The sequence below is a fragment of the Macaca thibetana genome, chromosome 18 (genome assembly GCF_024542745.1).
Source record: "Macaca thibetana thibetana isolate TM-01 chromosome 18, ASM2454274v1, whole genome shotgun sequence".
NCBI lineage: Eukaryota > Metazoa > Chordata > Mammalia > Primates > Cercopithecidae > Macaca > Macaca thibetana.
In genome coordinates, this window is record NC_065595.1 from 23,221,114 (window position 1) to 23,241,919 (window position 20,806).

Genomic DNA, 20,806 nt, shown 5'->3' on the forward strand with positions numbered 1-20,806 from the left:
ATAGCGATGCCCAGTAAATTTATATAAAAGGAACTCCTAGACAAATGGAAACATCCATGGAGAACTAAACACGCATATATCATCATATAAAGGAGATACTGGGTTTGTATTACAATTAATGATTATTTCTCCTCGAATGGGCTTTATAATTTTCAAAAGCCCTTTCACATACCTACTTCTAGAAGGCATCTCACTTTTCTCATCTCACTCTCTCTTTTTTGCAAAAATAAGGATGTTGGATGAAACCATTTCCTTTAGCCTAAAAAACAGTATTGTGTCTGATATATAGTAGCACTCAACAAATGTTTCTTAAATCAATGAATGCATGCATGGTTATCTCACTAAAAGCCATGCAGAGTACACTGCGGGGCACCGACAGGTTTTTTAAAAAATTGTCTTATACCTAATAAACTTGGGCTCAGAGAAGTTAAACAACAAACAGCAAATGGGTACACAAGTAAATTTTCGGACTCCTCATTTGATTCTCTTTCTTTGAGGCAGGCATTCTTGCTGACATTTGTGGATTAGGCCGTGTTGGGTGAAGGACAGTCCACATGCCTGCATTTTGTATTAATACCACTACCAATGAATGACAAACTGCTGTATAGGTATAATGGCATGTAAGTTGTTGCCTTCTTCTTTAACCTCTGTCTACAGTAGAGGCGGTAATTCCAGAGGCTTGATATACGTGTCTACAAGTAATAAATCTGTGTGAGTTATGGCTGTGTCCTTGTAGATTTACAACTGTAAGTTTTAATTCATCTCTGACAACACATTTACATAAATTACAGCAACACAGTAACAATGCCATATTGCTGGGACTTTCACCCAGAGAAACTCAGGAGGCTTTAAGCAGCTGGCTTTCTTACTACTATAAAGGCCACTCTCAGTATGTATGATATAGAAGCATTTTACTTGGTGTGGTGACCATTATACAGATGTTTTCTTGCTCTTGTCATTCCTTTGAAAGTAAACTACGTTTTCAATACCTTTCTCTGCATTAATGAATATTCTAGATTAAGATGATACTTTAAAGGAGGAGCAGAATTTCTTTTTTATTTTTTGTTTTATTTTTTTTTTTTTTGAGACGGAGTCTCGCTCTGTCGCCCAGGCTGGGGTGCAGTGGCCGGATCTCAGCTCACTGCAAGCTCCGCCTCCCGGGTTTAGCCATTCTCCTGCCTCAGCCTCCCGAGTAGCTGGGACTACAGGCGCCCACCACTTCGCCCGGCTAGTTTTTTGTATTTTTTAGTAGAGACGGGGTTTCACCGTGTTAGCCAGGATGGTCTCGATCTCCTGACCTCGTGATTCGCCCGTCTCGGCCTCCCAAAGTGCTAGGATTACAGGCTTGAGCCACCGCGCCCGGCCTAGGAGGAGCAGAATTTCTTAACTAGTTAAACATTCAAAGCAATGAATGCAAATTATTTCCAACCACCTACTTTGTCTACAAGCTGCTTAACAGCTCACTCTAAAGCAGGAACAGAGATCAGCTGGGCCAGCCTCTCCTCTCAGTGCAATGAAGCCGTGGGGAAGCGGGCCTTGGCCTCTGTGCAGGACGTCAGAATGGATCAGAGCCGAATCTTCCAAGGCTTATCCTGCACTTTAACATCCCAGCTCACAGTTTCAGTAGGAATAAAGGGGACAGCTGAGAACTTTTAAAGTAACTTTACAATTAATGGCTAGTTACTTTTTTTTCTTTTTTTGAGACAGAGTCTCGCTCTGTCACCCAGGCTGGAGTGCAGTGGCGCGATCTTGGCTCACTGCAAGCTCTGCCTCCCGGGTTCACACCATTCTCCTGCCTCAGCCTCCCAAGTAGCTGGGACTACAGGCATCCGCCACCACATCCGGCTAATTTTTTGTATTTTTAGTAGAGACGGGGTTATTTTAACATATTTCCTATTGGCAAGAGGTTTGTTCTTAGACCAAGGCAAAAATTCTCTTTCAAATTAACTGCACTGCCCTTTAAAGATGATTATTAATCAACCCACCATCACGATTTATTGAGTAGTTAAAATATAACAGCCATGAATCTAAATATCTTACATACATTGGCTTGATTAATCTTTAAGAGGACCTAAAATCATTCAGGCAAAGAAGCTGGTTTAAAGAGAGCAAGTCACTTGTTCTGGGTCTCAAGGACAGTAAGCGAAAGGGAATCTACCCAAACCCAGATGTATTCCAAAGCTTCTGCCATCAACAGTTATGTTCCTATTGACTTGCCTCAGAATACTCCAGGGCAGATGTCAGCAAGTTTTCGTGGGAGGGCAAATGTTGGTTGCCTCCCTTGTGCTCAGGGAAGGGTGAGGCCCTCTCCTCTCTCAGGAATGAATCTCAGTCAATCACGAAAATTCCATTTTCATTCCAGCAACAGGTTTTTGAATGGGTAAGTGATACGATTTTGGTCAAAAAGACAAGAGAAGGGGATTTTCTCAAAGGGTGTATTTGTTTTACAATTCTCCTTTCTGCCTCAGGATGGTATCCTCTGCATAGGTTGCTGGCTCAGTGGCAGCCATCTTGTACCCTGAGGCAGTCCTGCCAAAGAGGCTGGGATGCTGCATAAGCAAAACAGAGTTTCCTGGTAGACTCAGGTTTCTGAGGATACCACTGAGTTGCTCATCATACTACCTACCTCTGGATGCTTTGTTGTATGAAATAATAAATTAATTTACAGCCTTTTTGTGGCTATTACTTTGCAGATGAAATATCTAATTATTAAATCTAACAATTCTATAATTCTTTTCTTTTAAAAATTCCTGCCTATACCTAAACTAAATCTTCCCGTTGTCTCATGTCTGTCTTTCCCATCAGTTTGTAGCACATCCTTTTTCTCACTGTTCTCAGAAAAAAAAGCTTTTGCTTCTGCATTATAGTATCAATTTCTATTTTTACTTAGTGTATATATTTAACATGCTGTATTTTAAGGTTCATCAAAATCTGCTTGCTATTTGTCATGATTCTTATTCCTTTTCTTCACCCAGCCACCAGTGATGTCAATCAAGCCCTGACCAACTGTGCTGGCATCATTCCCAAAGCTTCCAGGAGCAAACCTTCTTCAATTCAACCTCAGCAGTGTGGACAGCGACCTTCCAAAATTGAAGATCTGATTTTGTTGCTTCCCTGCTTCAAAGTCTTCAAGTGATTTCTCTGAGCGCAACACCAGGCATTCAGCAGAGTATTGATTTATGCACTCAACTTCTGAAATCAGCCACTAAAAATTAAAAATTGGGAGATTTTAAAATAAAAATCCAGATTTTCAGCTTATCTTGAAAAATCTGAAGATCAGGCAACACTAGGTCCACACTTTCACCTGGCACCAAGTGATGGGATCTGAGGCACATCTGATTCCTCTACATAGAGCATGTGCCCTCTGGTTTGCCACAGTCTCCACTCCTCTCAATTCCAATACTGAAGCAGAGTATCAGTTGGCTTTTTGTTCAAGGCTTTACCTGTTGTTTTACAGATGGTAGAATTAAAAAGGAAAATATTTCTTGGATGGTACTATCAAAACTGGAAAAATAAAAACAAAGAGGGCTGATCTTTTATTAATTTATGCCACCTTCTTCGTCTCTGCAGGCATTGGTGTTTGTCACTGCTGACTCATGAGACTCCAAACTATAAAGCAATCTGTCCAGGGGAGGCTTTCCATAATCTCATCCCTCCTAACCATTAGGCTTGTCCGCAGCCTCCTCTATCACACTTTCACATTCCTTTGCAACCTTTGCTTCAGGCATAACAAAAACCTTACAGTCCCTGGAATGCACCATCAGCTAAATGATTCTCTGTGCTTCTGTTGATGACAAGTTTTCTTTTCCCATGTCTGCCCACAGAACACCTACTCAGGGGTCAACTCAAATATCACTTTCCCCCACTCCCCCCGAGATGGAGTCTTGCTCTGTGGCCCAGGCTGGAGTGCAGGAGCGTGATCTCGGCTCACTGCAACTTCTGCCTCCTGGATTCAAGTGATTCTCCTGCCTCAGCCTCCCGAGTAGCTGGGATTAGATGCCCACCACCATGCCTGGCTAATTTTTGTATTTTTAGTAGAGACAGGGTTTCACCATGTTAGCCATGGTGGTCTCGAACTCCTGACCCTGAGATCCACCCGCCTTAGTCTCCCAAAGTGCTGGGATTACAGGCATGAGCCACCACGCCCAGCCCAAACATTACCCTTCTAATCAACCTTTTCATGTTCTTCTCCCCTCCACAAGATTCAGCCTGTCCTCCTCTGTGGACTGTCACATTCTACTGTGGCACCAAAAAGCTTTATTATACTTATTTGTTTCATCTTTGTCTTTCCTGCCAGATTGTAAATACCTTGCCCACCCAGGTAGTCATTCCCTTTTGCATTTCATAGTGCCATGTCAATACTTCTCTATATCATATGTCGAAGGCATGTTAACACAATCTCTCTTAATTGACTTGCACTTTACTGACTAGTGGGGTTAACCAAGACTCTTATTCCCTCTGTCAAATATTCTAACTGGTGCCTAGCACATGAGCAATGCCCGTGGTTGGGAGGCTGCTCTCTGAGAATCCCAGTCACTATTGCTGTAACTAGTTAAGCTCTATGACCTAGAGTTAACCAAAGCTGAGTAACAGTAGTGTGTACCTGTAGTACCAGCTACTTGGGAGGATCACTTGAGTCCAGGAGTTCAGGGCTGTAGGGCACTATGATCACGCCTGTGAACAGCCACTGCACTCCAGCTTGGGCAACAAAGTGAGATTCCCATTTAAAAAAAAAGAAAAGAGATAAGAAAAGCAAAGAAAGGAAAAGGAAAAGGAAAAGGAAAACGAAAAGGAAAAGGAAAGGAAAGGACAAGACAAGACGAGCTAATGCTAGTTGTGCTTGGCAATGCAGTCGGGTTACATAGGATATATAATTCATATAATAAGAGTGGAAAGGGGGCTTTTAAAAAACATGTACACACATGAAATTAGGTGTGACATGACCGTAAAAGATTGGAAAAAACACAAAAATCTAGAATTATACTCTGAGAATGTTTCATAAGTATCTTTAATTTGTCAGTCCACTTAAACAGAAAATGGTATGTCTTAGCAAGAAAAATGTTTCAGAACTACAACCAATGGACCAACAATGGAGATAAGAGTCTTTGGTCCCACAACAAAAGAGATGGGAAATAAGATTATCTTCATAAAACTTAAAAGGAAATGGTTTAGGACATACATCATTTTATATGATCCTACACTTGAGCAACATTTTTGATGAAGTGACCGACTTCTGGGGCTGAGGTCCTGGATCCAGGGCTTTAATGGTACCGAGTGTGTGCCTCTTCCTCTACTAGACCTGAGGTCCATCTGAAGTTCCATTTGAGACAGGACCTACCAAATCTTGACAAAACCCTTGAAATCAGCATCAACATCTCTTTACAACCTATCAGGAATGACAAACTCATGTCCTCATTACATATGTTTTAGAATACTCATGAGTCATATTTGATAAATAACTATTAAGATGCCGGGCCTTGTTCTAAATTCTTTATATACTCAGAGTGGATATGAAGAATATGAGGCAGTGAATCCAGAATGAATTCAATGTACTAGGACTCTTCTACCTCATATTTCCTAATTTTGTGGACTATATATATGTGGAATACACCCCCCCACACACACATATGTATATATATTAGGCATTTATATATTTTTTTTAGTGTTGAAGAGAAAAAGAGAATGGCTAGATGGGAAAGAATGGCATTAAGACATAGATAAAATAATGTGAATTTTTAATCAAAGTACATTTTAGCCTATCAAATGCTTTTGCAAGGATGTTGAAATGCTTATAATAATTGCTCAGTTTGTAAATGTAGAACTCTCTGTCTCATCCCATTATAGATATTACAAAGGATATAATTTATTTTTTCTTGGTACGAAATTCTTAAATATTGCCATTCAAAGTGTAACACAGACATAAGAAGTACTCATGGCCGGGTGCGGTGGCTCATGCCTGTAATCCCAGCACTTTGGGAGGCCGAGGTGGGTGGATCACTTGATCACTTGAGGTCAGGAGTTTGAGACCAGCCTGGCCAACATGGTGAAACCCCGTCTCCACTAAAAATACAAATTAGCCAGGCATGGTGGCACTCACCTGTAATCCCAGCTACACAGGCAGCTGAGGCAGAAGAATCCCTTGAACCCAGGAAACAGAGGTTGCAGTGAGCTGAGATTGCGCCACTGCACTCCAGCCTGGGCGACAGAGTGAGACTCCGTCTAAAGACAAAACAAAAGAAAACAAACAACAAAAAACAAAACAAAACAAAAACCAAGAAGTACTCATGAGTGGTGGGATAAATAACAGAAAAATACTTCTCCACACGGTCAGTTAAAACTATTCTTTAAAAAATTTTAAACTTTCAGAATAAATGATGGTCTAATTTCAGGCATTGTTCTAGATATCTGTTTCTCTACATAGAAGTTCTTCTCTAAATAGCATTTCACTTTTAAAACTAGTAGCTTGTTAGGCAGTTCTTCAATGCAGTGTCAGGAAGCCATTGTCTTCTCCAACCATTCATCTTATGATCACCCCTGATGCCATATTTCTGGTTGTTGCTCCAGAATGTCACAGAAAACACCTGCCATAAAACCAGCTGCTGAAAAGAGCAGGAAGAAAATACCTAAAATGTCACTGTCTAAGTACTGTAGTCAATTCTCACTGCAATTTTTGCCATCACCACGTAAGTGCCCTTGATGTATAAGCGTTATAGACTTCTGCTCCGTGAAAACTGTGCCTGAAGCTCAAAATTCTGCCTCAAAGAAACATCAATCTTACTGTCCACAAGATCCCTAAGGTCCACTGCTCCTCCTAACTAGAAGTAAAATCTTGGTTATTTTTAGAGAGAAGAACACATTGTTTTCCAAACTTCCATTAATATAGGTGTGTTTGCCGACATTTCTGTTTAGACTTGAATATCAGCTTTCTTTTGCTACCTAGTGTCTTAGAGTGCTTGACAGAATTAAATCTGTCATAGAAAATTACATTGGCTCATTTTCATTAAATGCTTTAAATCACACACTGAAGACATTTTCATAACTTGCTAAGTCCTCATCCCCCAAAATATAATTTTAGCTAATAGAGAACGTCAGCAATCAGTTATTTAATATTTTGCTAATACTATGTAACTTTGTTTACAATGTCTATATTACTGATTTAGCATGTAATAAACCACAGATAAGAAATGTCTCTGCTTATCTATTGGAATAGCTGTTTCTCATTTAGGATTTGTGAAATTCCCCATATTATGCTGATTTGAAAATTGCTGTAATATGAACCATTCACACATATCAGGGGAAACATTTCTGATGTTTCTGATAAGCATTCTTTCCCTATGTTTTCTTGGTTCTCTGGGCTTTGCAAATGTTATACTTTCTGCCTGGAATAATGTCCCTTGCCCTTCCCCTCCTTTCCCTAACTCCTAATTGTTAATTGCTCAGTTTAGGTATCCTCTCCTTCAGGAAGCCCTTCCTAACCAATCCTCCCCAGACCCTAAATAAATCTGGGCTAGTGCTCTTCTTGCTTTCTTCCCTATCACTCCAGGCTGCCCTCCTTGAAAGGCTGTGCACGGCACTTCAATTACGGATTTATATCTGCCTTCTATACCAAATTATGTTCCCTGAGGGTAGGAACAGTTCATATTTACTTTTTGATCTCTTGCCTGTAATACAGTGTCTGGCACACATAAGAGCCATCATAAGTTTGTTTTATAAACAAAATAAATAATAAATCATGAATAAATGGAGAAACAATCTGTTGTCTAAGATGACAAATACAGGAGGCAAAACAGGCCGACAGTGTGGGTTTTCCTTTTTTTTTTTTTTTTGGAGACAGAATTTTGCTTGTCGCTCAGTCTGGAGTGCAATGGTGTGGTCTCGGGTCACTGCAACCTCCGCCTCCCGGGTTCAAGCGATTCTCCTGCCTCAGCCTCCGAGTAGCTGGGATTACAGGCACCTGTCACCATGCTCAGCCAATTTTTGTATTTTTAGTAGAGACGGGGTTTCACCATGTTGACCAGGCTGGTCTCGAACTCCTGACTTCAGGTCATCTGCCTGTCTCGGCCTCCCAAATTGCTGGGATTACAGGCATGAGCCACTGTGCCCTGCTGGGAGTTCCATTTTTTATGAGAACACCCACAGTTTAAAAGTTGCTTGTATACTATTTGTGAAACAGCATCAGAGCATTCTGATAATAAAATGCACAAATCTTTTGACTTAGCAGTGCTCATCCAGAATTTACCGTAAAAAAAAAAATTCATAAAAGTTATATAAATAAGGATGTCTAGGGCAGTGAAACTATACTGGATGATACAATAATGGGAGAATACATGCTATTATATATTTGCCCACACCCATAGAATGCACAACACCAAGAGTGAACCCTAATGTAAACTATTGACTCTTGGTGACCATGTGTCAGTATAAGTTCGTCAATTGGAGACACTCATCATGGGGGAGGCTATGCATGCCTGGGAGCAGAGGTATATGGAAAATCTCTGTACCTGCTGCTGAATTTTGCTATGAACCCAAAACTGTTCTAAAAAAGTCTGTTAAATAAATTTTAATCACGTTACTCAGAAGGAGTCTAATATGGCAGTAATTTAAAAGCAATATTTATGTTATAATACATTTTTTCAAAACACTGAAGAACAAAATATCAGTAGGACAACAGATTAATGTACCAAAAAAAATCAGGATAGACAAAGTGACAATTATTAAGCCAGATGAATGAGGACAGATCAGTAAGTATAATCTTGAAATTTGCAAATTACTTGGTTGATGTTGTATTCATTCTACTACTAGTTCAAATAGTCCCGGGGGGAAAAAAACCCAGCAATAACGGGTGCAGCACACCAACATGGCACATGTATACATATGTAACAAACCTGCACATTGTGCACATGTACCCTAGAACTTAAAGTATAATAATAATTTTTTAAAAAAAAAGGCCAAAAAAAAATCCTAAGAAAACAATTTCAACAGATCTAGCCAGTATGAAGTAGTATATCCCGCAGGAGGGAACAGAACGGGGTGACCTGATTTAGTCTTATTTAAACCGATGGTTAAATAATAATTAGGATAGCTAACATTTTTTGATATTTGTTTTACATATATTTATAACACAATGCTAGAAGTGTCATTATGTCCATTTTATAGATGAAGAAATAAGTACAGAGAGTTTAAATGCCTTGCTCAAAGCCACAAAACTAAGAAGAAGCCGAGGAAGGACTTGAATTCAGGCAGCTCAGTTTCAGAATCTACTCTATTCACTACGCAACCACACTGCCTTCTCTAGTAAGAAAGAGGAAATAAATAGCCTAGTAATTGAATTTAGAGATCACATTAAATTTGGCATATTATAAACACCAACAATAAAATAATTATTTTGAGCAACAAATATGAATACAAATAAGGAGCCTGAGAGGGCCGTGTAACTTACAAGGGGTATAAGTAACACAAAGGGCCGGAAAAATAAATTCCAACAGAAGCATTAATGAAACCATTAACAAACACAGAGCCAACACTCATTATTTTAATGTGGACTGTCTTCAGCATTTTTGTTTGCTAGGAGTGCTTCACCTATTAGTATAAAGTAACTACATATTTACTCGGTGAGACATTTCAATATAATATAAAGATAAATGTAACTGGAACCAGGCATCTCCTGAAATCCTTACTGTGTTTGTAATAAATCATCCAATAGATATTTCTGAATACTTCCTGTGTAACCTGGGAAAGGAGGATAGGGAATGATGGAGAATGGGGTTATTGAATGAAACAGCTCATAGGAGGGGAGGATTATGTATGATGATCAAAACCAGAATCTCAAAGGCCTTGAAGAAAGGCCAAGAGCCTAATTTAGGCTGTCAGCAGAGAGAAAAGCTAGATTTCAGGTATACCATTAAAGAAAAGTTAACTGAACTTAGTAATTGGACATGGACGGGTGAAGGAGAGGCAACATGACTTGTGGTGCCATATTATTATGCCAGTTACAGGAAAAGGCAGGTTAGAAAGGATGCTGGTAGCAAGTAGGGGCTAGAGAGATTGTCTGACACATTGAATTTGAGACAAAAGATATCCAAATGGAAATGTCTAGCAGACTGTTAGAAGTCGTGGAGCTGGAGTTTAGGCAGGGCCCTGGCTAGAGACCTGATTTGTCTTACCTGCTTACAGGGAATAATCAGTATCAATAACAATGTATGGATTTTCAGCCAAAGTTAGGAAAAAGAATAGATGAAAGAAGAAATCTGTACCCTGGGCAGTAGAGTGATAAGAATTAACATTAAGGTCCTCTAAGAGATTAGGAGATCCAGTAAACGAGATAGTTGCAAACCAAGGCAGGTGACAGTGCTATGGAAGTTAAGGGAGATAGAATTTGAGAGAGAGGGAAGTCAGTTGTATGAAGCCATGCTAAGGGTGTGTGTGGTTTCAGTGGCTCGGTAAAGGTGGAAGCTAGAAGGTGTGGGTTGGAGGGGATCCTGTAGGCTGCATGACAAGGCACATGTTAACATTCCAGAATTTACTTCCTGCTCTATATGGGGTTAGAGTTAGACCACAGTTCTGTAGATATCATCAATCTTTGCTTCTATTTTATTTATTTCATTATCTGGCCTATGGCAGGCCTGGTAATGGTTTAATATAGAAATATAGATAGATCTTTTATGACTCAAAAGAAAGGTTTTTCAATGCTTTTTCTGAAAAGATATCCTATTCTCTCTATACAGAACCAACAATTTGATGACGTGATTCTGAAATACTGAAATATAAGTATACCCAAACTAATGTATTTGATATAATTATAGCACAGTTTGTTTTGGTTTATCATGTCATATTATATTTTTAAAGTTTTTTTTTATTCTAAAGCCTCAGAGTTTTTTAGTTGAACAACATGCATTGCATTGTGCATCTACTATGTACCAGGCACTAGACAACAGGAAGCTTTAAGAACAGGTTATTTAAGGAACTTATAACTTTTCAATAGTAAAGTTATTTTAATAATTTGATATAGAGAAGTCTTCATCTACACTTTCTTTCTCTAACACATCATTGCTTTTTTTTTTTTTTTTGTAGCCCTTCACAAAAGCATGAGAAGAAAGTAAATGCCTACATCTACCAAAGTGGATGATGCCACCAAGTGACACAGTACAGTCGGTCCACGGTTTTCTCACCGTTGGATTCAATCAACTGCTGATGGAAAATATTTGGAGGCAAAATGGATGGTTCCTTCTGCATTTAATGTGTATAGACTTTTTTTGGTCATTATTCTCTAACCAATACGGTAGAACTATTTATATGACATTTACATTGTATTAGATGTTATAAGTAATCTAGAGGTGATTTAAGTATATGAGAGGATGTGCCTTCGTTATATGTAAATGCCTCACCATTTTATATCAGGGACTTGAGCATCCATGGATTTTGGTATCCCGGGGGGACCAGAGCCAATTCCCTGTGGATACTCCACCGAGGGATGACTGTACAAACTTCACTAGGAAAGCTAGTTAACATGAACCTAAGAGAATCTTGCAAAGAACGAGCAGTTATTAGAAAGAATGCATTCAGAAAGGATTAGAAATCAGTGAGATATGATATCAAGTCTGCCAAACCAAAGGCAAATATTGCTAGAGGGAAGATTTTCATTGCTGACTTAACCAAACACATTTCTGGATCGCTAAGGAGTCAGGGACCCTAACTCATCTGCTTAGCAAGAGCACAGCCTATCAACAAAATTTAAGCACTTCTTCACAGGGAGTTAGATACTTAAAAAAATTAAGTAAAATTCCAGTCAGGTATATTCATAAATTGCTGGCGGTTCCCAAGTAAAAGCGCTGTCGGCAGCACAGCAGGACTTTAACTACTGAATTGCATCAAAGTTGCCCATCTCCATAATCAGTGGAGACTCAGCTACCACCACAGGCAAGAGCAGCCTGCAGAAAGGAAACCTTCACATGGCCTAAGGCAGTGCTGCTTCAACTTTCCCACCCAAGCACTCCCTATTGAGCAGGGTGAACTCCTAGCCCTAGAACCTACAAAAGCCTAGATGTCTCCGGTTTCATCCGTAAAATTCCCTACAATTAATGGAATTTAATTGTAATACAATATATTTACAACTTTATTTTAACATAATACTCGCCAACATTTACTGAATGCTAACTACTTGGCTGGTACTGGCTAAGAATTTTACCTAAGTTACCATATTGACTTCTGACATGGACTCTCTCCTTTGACCAAAAACTTCATCAGGCTCCTCTGAGTTCCCTGCTTGACTAGGCCTGAACTTGGGCTTCCCTCTCTGTCCTACTTGAATGCAGTTTGAACAAGAATCCTAAGTCAGTTAGGAGGAGATCCCCCTCCCTGGGCATCTGACCACACCTCCAATATCTTAATCCCCTGGCCTGCCTTCAGCAAGAATCCTGTCAAGTCAGCTTAGCCAGAAACCCCTTATCCTTGATATTTCTTTGTAGTACAGCTGACTCTTGAAGAACGCAGGGGTAAGGGGTGCTGACCCCTGCAGTTAAAAATCAACATGTAACTTTTGACTTTCCCCAAATTTGATTACTACTTAAGAGTACTAGAAGACCAGAAGCCTTAAACAATAACATAAACAGTCATTTAACACATATGTTGTATGTTATATGTGTTATATACTGTATTCTTACAATTAAGCTAGAGAAAAGAAAATGTTAAAATCATAAGGAAGAGAAAATCTATTTACTCCTCATCAAGTGGAAATGGATCATCATAAAGGCCTTCATCCTCCTCATCTTCATGTTGAGTAGGCAGAGGAGGAGGATGAAGAAGAGGGGTTGGTCTTGCTGTCTCAGGGGTGGCAGAGGCAGAAGAGGTGAAGGAGGTGTAAGAGGGGGCAGGAGAGGCAAGGCACACTCGACGTAACTTTTATTGAAAAAAAATCCACGTATGGGTGAACCCTCACAGTCCAAACCCTTGTCCAAGGGCCAACTGCAATTTTCCATGCACCGACCCCACCCTGCTCCTTTGTTATAAATCCCCAACTGTCCTTGCAGGAGCTGGAGTCTTCTCCCTCACTGCGAGACCCTGTTGTAGTGTTCACTATGCCCACTACCCTGTCCCCCTTTGAAAAAGTCTGCTTTACCATGTTTGTTAACAAGTGTGTAGATAAATTTCTCTTTAATACTTCTAACAATAATAGACATTATTTCTGTTACCATTTTACAAATCAGGAAGCTTCAGCTTACAGAAGTTGATAAACTTTTCCAAGGATACAAAGTTAATTATATTAACCTTATATCCATATGATTATATCAATAATTATTAACATAGAGATGGAGTTCAACCCCACACAAATTTCTAGTTATCCTTATCCTCTATATTATACTATAATGTTTTAAATCACTGTTAAATTAGTTGACTCTTCCTCCTCAATTATTTCAGGCAGGGGTTAGCAAACCCTTTCTGTAAAGGGCCAGATAATATTTCAGGCTTGTGGACCACAGAACAATTTTTGCCAGTGACAACTACTCAATTCTGCCATTGTAGTAGACAATATATAAATGAATGTGTGTGCCTGTGTTCGTATAAAACTTTAATTACTAAAACAAGTGGTGGGCTAGCTTCAGGCCATAGTTTGTCAACCCTTGATATAAGGACAATTCATGTTTCAGACCAACATGCCATATTTATCCTGTGGTTTTGCATAATCTGGGAATAACAGATCTTAAAAAAAAAAAAAATTAAAAAAAAAGGTAGAAGTCAATGCCAAAAGGTAAGGGAAAGGGACTTAATTTTTCCTTTATCTTTTACCAACCAATCTCACAATGACAACAGGGGACACATATGACCCTTTGGTCTCTCAGTCATGGGTTCTCGGACCCCACTGGGCCTCTTCTCAGCCTCAGGATCATTTCTTTCCCTTCAGTGTGATTCCCACCATCTAACTGATCATGTCTTATTTTTGCATCCAACTGGGACCATAACCCCACAGCCAAATGAATTTTCTAGTTATCCCTTTTTATGTATTTTTATGTGGTATCTCTATGTCTTTGTTCATGCTAAAAAAAATTGTCCCACATCCTCTGTTAACTGATTCCAACAGATTCTTTAAGAAATGCTTCATTGCATTCTTAGTTCAAAATGATCCTTTGATTCACCTATAATACATCATTTCTAAACACGCTACCCATACTATGAATTTTGCTTCAAATGTTGGCTCATTTTTTCCCAAATATTATAATGCTAGTAACATAAAAGAATTAAGAGAACAGCTTAGGAGTTCAGTGTCACTGGTTATAACTGGTAACTAACAAAAGTAATGATTGACCTTAGAGACTGAGCTTTGCTTTCATGTTCTGAATGATGAGAGTAAGGTGCAGCCTTCTCTTTCATACAGAAGTGGAAGGTAAATGTTATTCAATAATTTGGGTTGATAACTTCAGGTATCAAAATCAAGAAGATGAGGTAGGAAAAATTATGGGGACACTAAAATGTCTAAATAGGCTGGACATGGTGGCTCATGTCTGTACTCCCAGCACTTTGGGAGGCTGAGGTGGGCGGATCACTTGAGGTCGTGAGTTTGAGACCAGCCTGGCCAACATGGTGAAACCCCGTCTCTACCAAAAATACAAAAAAATTAGCTGGGCATGGTGGCGGGCGCCTGTAATCCCAGCTTCTCAGAAGGCTGAAGTGAGAATCACTTGAACTGAGAATAGCTTGAACCCGCGATGCAGAGGTTGCAGTGAGCCAAGATCACGCCACTGTACTTTAGCCTGGGCAACAGAGAGAGACTCCATCTCAAAAACAAACAAAACAAAAATAAAAAATAAAATGCCTAAATATACCAAAATGATATACATACAATGGAATATGAATGACATTACATATTCGTGTTAAGAAAGAATGCCTTTGATAAACATTTCTCAAGTATTTTAATTGAAAAACATAAGATATTCAATTTTTTTTTTTTTTTTTTTTTTTTTGCATGTTACCTAGATCTTCACTGAGACCACTTAGTAGGAAGAAAAATAAAGAAATATATCCCGAAGTACAACTTGGTCTTTTCTCATTAATTCTTAATGAGAAATTCTCTCACTCATCTTGGGCTCACCTCACAGTGCTCACACCGCCTCACTTTTCCTCTGCTGGTGGCAGCTGTGTCTTATGTGGTAAAAAAGAGTCCTCCCTGTGATTTCCTCACTTCATTTTTAAAGAAGCCTGACAAGGTCGCCTTGTTGCCTCGTTCTTTTTTTTTCTTTACCTGGTAGATGCTTGCGGTTTACTTCTCTCAAATTTACTAGCAGTAATATACTCCAGTTTTAAAAACTGTCTTAACAAAAGAGAATCTTAAAATGCTCTCTGCAGAACCGGTCTCTCTTATGAAAGGATCTTATAAACAACATGCAATTTAACTTTTAAACAAGTATTCGGAGTGGTTTCATTGTTCTCAGTGAGGGCCCACAGTGGAAGATCATGGTGGGGAGTTAATGTCTTAAAAAAAAAATCACACAAAAATATTTGACAGTTAAACAAATATGGCAAATAGTGCATACTTGATGCACTCCCAGAAAATGTTCAATGCACATTCACACACTAGAGACTTTGAGAAGGTCTGAACAAAGAAAGCTGTTTAACCTTCCAATAGTGTCCCCTAAACTTATCTGAGCCCTGAAATTTTTACCCCCAACACCTGAACACCTGTTACCATCTCTTAGAACTACTTCATGGAAAAAAGTCAGACAAGCTTTTAGATAATTAATTAATAGATCATTAAATTTAAGAGACAGTTTAACATTTTAGCTACATCCTTATGAATTTCTTCCTATCCTTCTGGAAATTCCTAATATGATAATATGGTTGAATATATCCACATTAATAAATGCTACAAAGAAATAAAATAAGCTATGACTTGGAACTATTTACCAATGCAATATTATACATTTACCATGATCACGGTGAAGCCTAACCCCGATTTTGGGAAGAAACAGTGAGACTCTGGGATAAAGTGATTTAAGGCTATGTTTCAATTCTTTTATATCTATAGTGGGGTTAGATTTGCCCTCTCTTCCCAACTGGTATATTTTAAGAATCAGGTGATCAACATCAGGAACAAAATCAAGAATTTTTCATAAACAGTGAAGTGTTATAAAAGCATAAAGAGTGTTATAAAAGTATAAAAAGTAGTATTTCAAGTACAGCATCTATTTCCTTTTCATAGAACTATAATGAATGCTGTTGTGACTTCTTCTTTTTTGAACTCTGACTAGATCACTGTCTCATAATTGTGAAATACCTCATTTCGCTTAGAGAAAATTAATTTTTGTTCAATCATTATATCATAATAACATATCATCAAACTTTTCAGAAAACACATGGCAAAAATAAGATCAGAAAACTCGGTTTAAAATAAGAAAATACGTATTGCAAAATAGTTTGTCAGCAGTGCCACCTTACTCTGGGCTCTCTTATGAACTCTTCTGTGGCAACCCTTCAGTCCCAGTGAATGAAGACAGTAGGGCTCTATATTCTGTGCGTCCTTCATTAAACTATTGATCCCTTTAGCATTATCCATAATGTTCCAGCAGCTCAGCACGTCAACTGGTGAAGTGCTAGTCTCTCTCTCCTTTCAATAACTTCCACGCTTTATGGAGAGGAAGTCACAATGATTTATTTACCTGACATTTTCCAGTCCGGATGTCGTACAGGGCCACTGAACCATGGCGAGCTCCAACTGCTATTCTGTGATTCCGCTCATAATAGCTGACCATGTAGAACCTGAGTTGAACATTTTAACAACAAAAACAAAAACAAGAAGCCAGGTGAGATGACCTGCACTTGGAAGTGGACAGCAACATTTCAAAGGTTAAAGCTAGCTCTGATATATATTTTGAAATAAATATATCCATAGTAAATATATTGTGATTTTTCAAAAATGTTTCATTTTAGTAATTCTTAAAAATTAACTGAAAGAAAAATGATGTAGAATATCACTTTGGCCTCTTAATAATTATTTTCAACAGAAACATCTTACAATTACAAACACCCTTGAATTTTTGAAACAAGAAATAAGGGCCAAATACAAAAAAATTAAATATGAAAATCCAGTTGTGCTACAGTGACTACAATGCAAATATTTCTATTTGTGCAGAAATGGAAAAGATGAAAAGGCTTACGTATTTCATGTAATTATGTTCTCCTGGTTTATTATAGTATTAAAGAGTAAAATATACTTTCTGGCAGAACAATCATAAAAAGACTACATAAAATTTATGCCTAAGTTCGTATCAGTAATTTAGAATAAAATCAGAAAACTGTCTACCAGAAAAAGTTATCCGGTCAAGTTTCCTTGATTTCCCATGTTTACCAGCTTATCTAAATGATAGCCATGGCTTTTAGCAGTGTGAATAAGCATATTTGGTACTTATATTATATTGCATAATTCAGCAAGGATGGTTTGAAGATTGTAAGAGATTGATTTATTATTTATTTTTATTTTTCCAGATTAATTTTCATGATGAGGTTAAGTATTTGAATTCCTTGTCTGTGCATTGCCATATTGATTTCACGTCTATAAGGCTAGGGCCTGAAGTTAAGAATAAAAATTATGAGAAGTATAAATTAGGTATCATTTTATATCTGCGAATAGTTTCAAATATACCTTCCCATTATCTAGTCCTATTGTCTCAGTGTGAGTTGCCCAGATGAACAAATGGCCTACCCTAAATATTTAGGAGGATTTTGCATCAATTCTATTACACATTCCTTGTCTTTTCCCCTTGGGTTCCATAATACAAAACTAACTGTTCTGTTAATATTTATATTTTATAAGGGGGAGGGTGACATAAAACATGACAGAAAAAAATCTCATTTCTCTGATGCTTTCTTGAGGTATACTAGGGCATGAGACAGCATTTCCAAAATTCTAGTAATAAAGGCTGAGAGAGACAAGATATTTGAATGTGGGAGCGTTCTGAAACCAGGGGTATTCTGACAAAGCCATTTGGCATTGGCAGACACTATGACATTCATATATATTTCATAAATCTGGAAAACAAACCATTACATTTTTAAACTTTCGTTTGTTACTTATTACCAAGTAATATACTGAACAATATTTTTGTCCTACCCCCTAAGCCCCACTGAATAACCAGCCTCTTCCCCTTTAGTGGAAGGTTAATGCTTAATTTTTTTTTAACTTTTAGTAACAGGAAGGAAACTACTTCAGTGTGTCCTGCTGGGTGGATTTTCTGTGCTCATGAATGGCAGTGTCCTCTCTGTACATTGGTTTGAGAGAAGGAAGGATATAGAAAGCTCCTAAAACATATGAAGCTTCCCCAGCTATTAAGTGGTTAGGAAAAAGCTAGTTTCTCAAAGTTTTTCTTGTCCAAAGAATATCACTCTACCTTAAGAGAAAGAGTGGGAATCAGCATTCAAAATCTGCCATTCTCACACTTGTAAATGAAAATGATTTAGAAGAGTTTAAAAAACATTTACCGTTTTGTTACTCGATAATTACAGTGGTCTAAGTATTGGGCATCACTGTATCTGTATCTGTGCATATATTGACATCTATATCTATACACATATAGTCATGAATAATTTATGTCCTATTATGGTACACAGAATATAATATCTAACAAATGTTTCAGCAAGTATTTATTCTGTGCAGGTTAATACACATAGGAAAATATAATTTGCAGTGGTATTTTGCTTTACCTATTATTTGCACAAATTTAACAACTATATTGCCAACATCTTTTTGCAAAACTGAAAATAATTACCCCCAAAATAACCCTCTTCAAAACAATACATTAGTAAAATATACTTGTGTTGACAAAATCTTACTTAGTGAAACTAGAAACTGAAGAGGTTTTGTTACATTGCCCATTTTCTATGCTCTGGATATCAAACTCATCCTTCTATATCATCTACAAACACCATTATTTATGGTAGAAAGATCAAATCTATTCTTGGAATCAAATCTTTACTCTGCCTGAAAGGACCATATATATTACAGGTCTGCGTTTTTCATTCTTTGGAATTTACTACTGGACTAATACTTGTAAACAATAACTTAAAGAATTCTGGACAGTGAAGGTCTTAAGGCATGTTTTAATCTTAGGATTTCTTGTTAAACTTTTTATTCCTTTAGCAGTGGCTCTCTTTACAGAAGAAATCAGTGGTATATACACAGTCACTTCCTAAGTATTCACCATGGGAACCAGCTGCAGTGAACCAATCCCTGCTGAGGCTTCCAGAGCCCACCATCCTCCTAGTCTGCTCTTTCCTGGAGCCAGTCCTCCAGGTAGGTTCTGTCAAGACGAAGGACGCACATTACTTGTTCTCTGCCCTGAAGGGATCAATGGATTGAAGAGAAGGGTCCATTATAGTTTTTAAAGTTGCACTTTTCTAATCTTGACCGGATCCTGCATGACCGGAATTTTCCTAAGGGATGAAAATTCCTGTAAAATTTGGGGGTCTCAGAGTAAGTGTTCTTCTGTGCTGAGCCTTCTGGAAATGGTGTCTTAGTCTCCAGTTCACTGTGTTGATAACATGTCACTTAGGCAGTTGGCCATGACCTGGCAAGAACCATTTTTATATTCATGTTTGAACAATAGTTCTCTTCTGCTAGGTGGACTACAAGTGAAACCAGAGAGCACATCACCACTCAAGTCAGTGAAAGAAGAATAAAGTGGAAATGGGTAATGATGTAAAGTACGTTTCTTGCTGGAGCTGAGGTGGTCATCATCCAACATGTTGAAAGTCACTGATCTCCATGCTTTCATCACTGTACACATGCAGTCAGAGTAACTTTTCAACAATAAATCACCTCTCTTCTGTTCACAGCCTTGTTCAGGACTTGACACCTCTCTCCTTTGTTCGTGCTGCTCTAGTCACAGTGATCTCCTTGCACTTTCTTGAATATGTCAAGGGGGTTCCCATTTGGGGTTTTGACAGTTGCTGCTCCCGCTGCTTGAAAATCTCATCAGCCTGTTAACCACTATTGCTCATGCCCTCACTTCATTTACATCTCTGTTCCAAAGTTATCTTGACAAAGGAGGCTTTTATGGGCCACCCTGTTTAATGCCACAGCCCTTTACCCATTACTTCTAACTCAATATCCTACTTTTTCTTGATTATGCCCATCATCATTGAGATATTAAACAATAATTTTTATTTATTGCTTTTTATCCTCCATCTGGGACTTCGTGTTTTGCATGAATACATAAATATGGTCCAAGCAAGTAGGATGCAACAGTAAGTGAAGTTTGAAACATTACACTTACCCTTCAGTCACCAGTGTACAATCTATGTTAAATACGGATTTTTATGACCAATGAGTATTTTATAGGGTCTAAAATAATAATTGAGATGAACAACAAAGGAAACAAAAACTGTCCAAAAATGGCAGAAATCAGGAAATGGGCTCTCCTATGACCCTTTTAGAAATATATTTTCAATTGAGAAAAACAATTGTAGATTTACAAGAAGTTATCTGTAACGGCTTCTGGAGTCTGGGTACCTTAGCATGAGACTGACAGTTACATAATAAAAACTATGTAATTATATATTAGGGAATTAGAAAAGATTGCATGAGCTGAAATTCAAAAAGGTAAATACAAATAGTCTAAATAGTAATATGCACAATAAAATATATTTTCAATATAAATGTTGTCCGGGAAAAAAATGACTCTAAGAATTTGCCAAAGATTTATATTAGCACACAAAAATTTCAATAGAAATGGTATCACTTTGATGCCATTATTGAAATAGGGCAAAACGTAATTAAAAGATAATCATTGATCAATCGTTATTAACTATTACTAGAACAGGC

General features: G+C 38.1%; 1 protein-coding gene across 2 annotated transcripts in view; it reads right to left on the reverse strand.

Annotated features, from left to right (window-relative positions):
- Positions 1–20,806, reverse strand: part of WDR7 (WD repeat domain 7) — a 389,130-nt gene that overhangs the window by 52,354 nt on the left and 315,970 nt on the right. For both annotated transcript variants that reach the window (XM_050767826.1, XM_050767825.1), the window contains one exon: positions 16,647–16,746. In XM_050767826.1, coding sequence (XP_050623783.1) covers positions 16,647–16,746 — 100 coding nt within the window. The remainder of the gene's footprint in view (positions 1–16,646; positions 16,747–20,806) is intronic.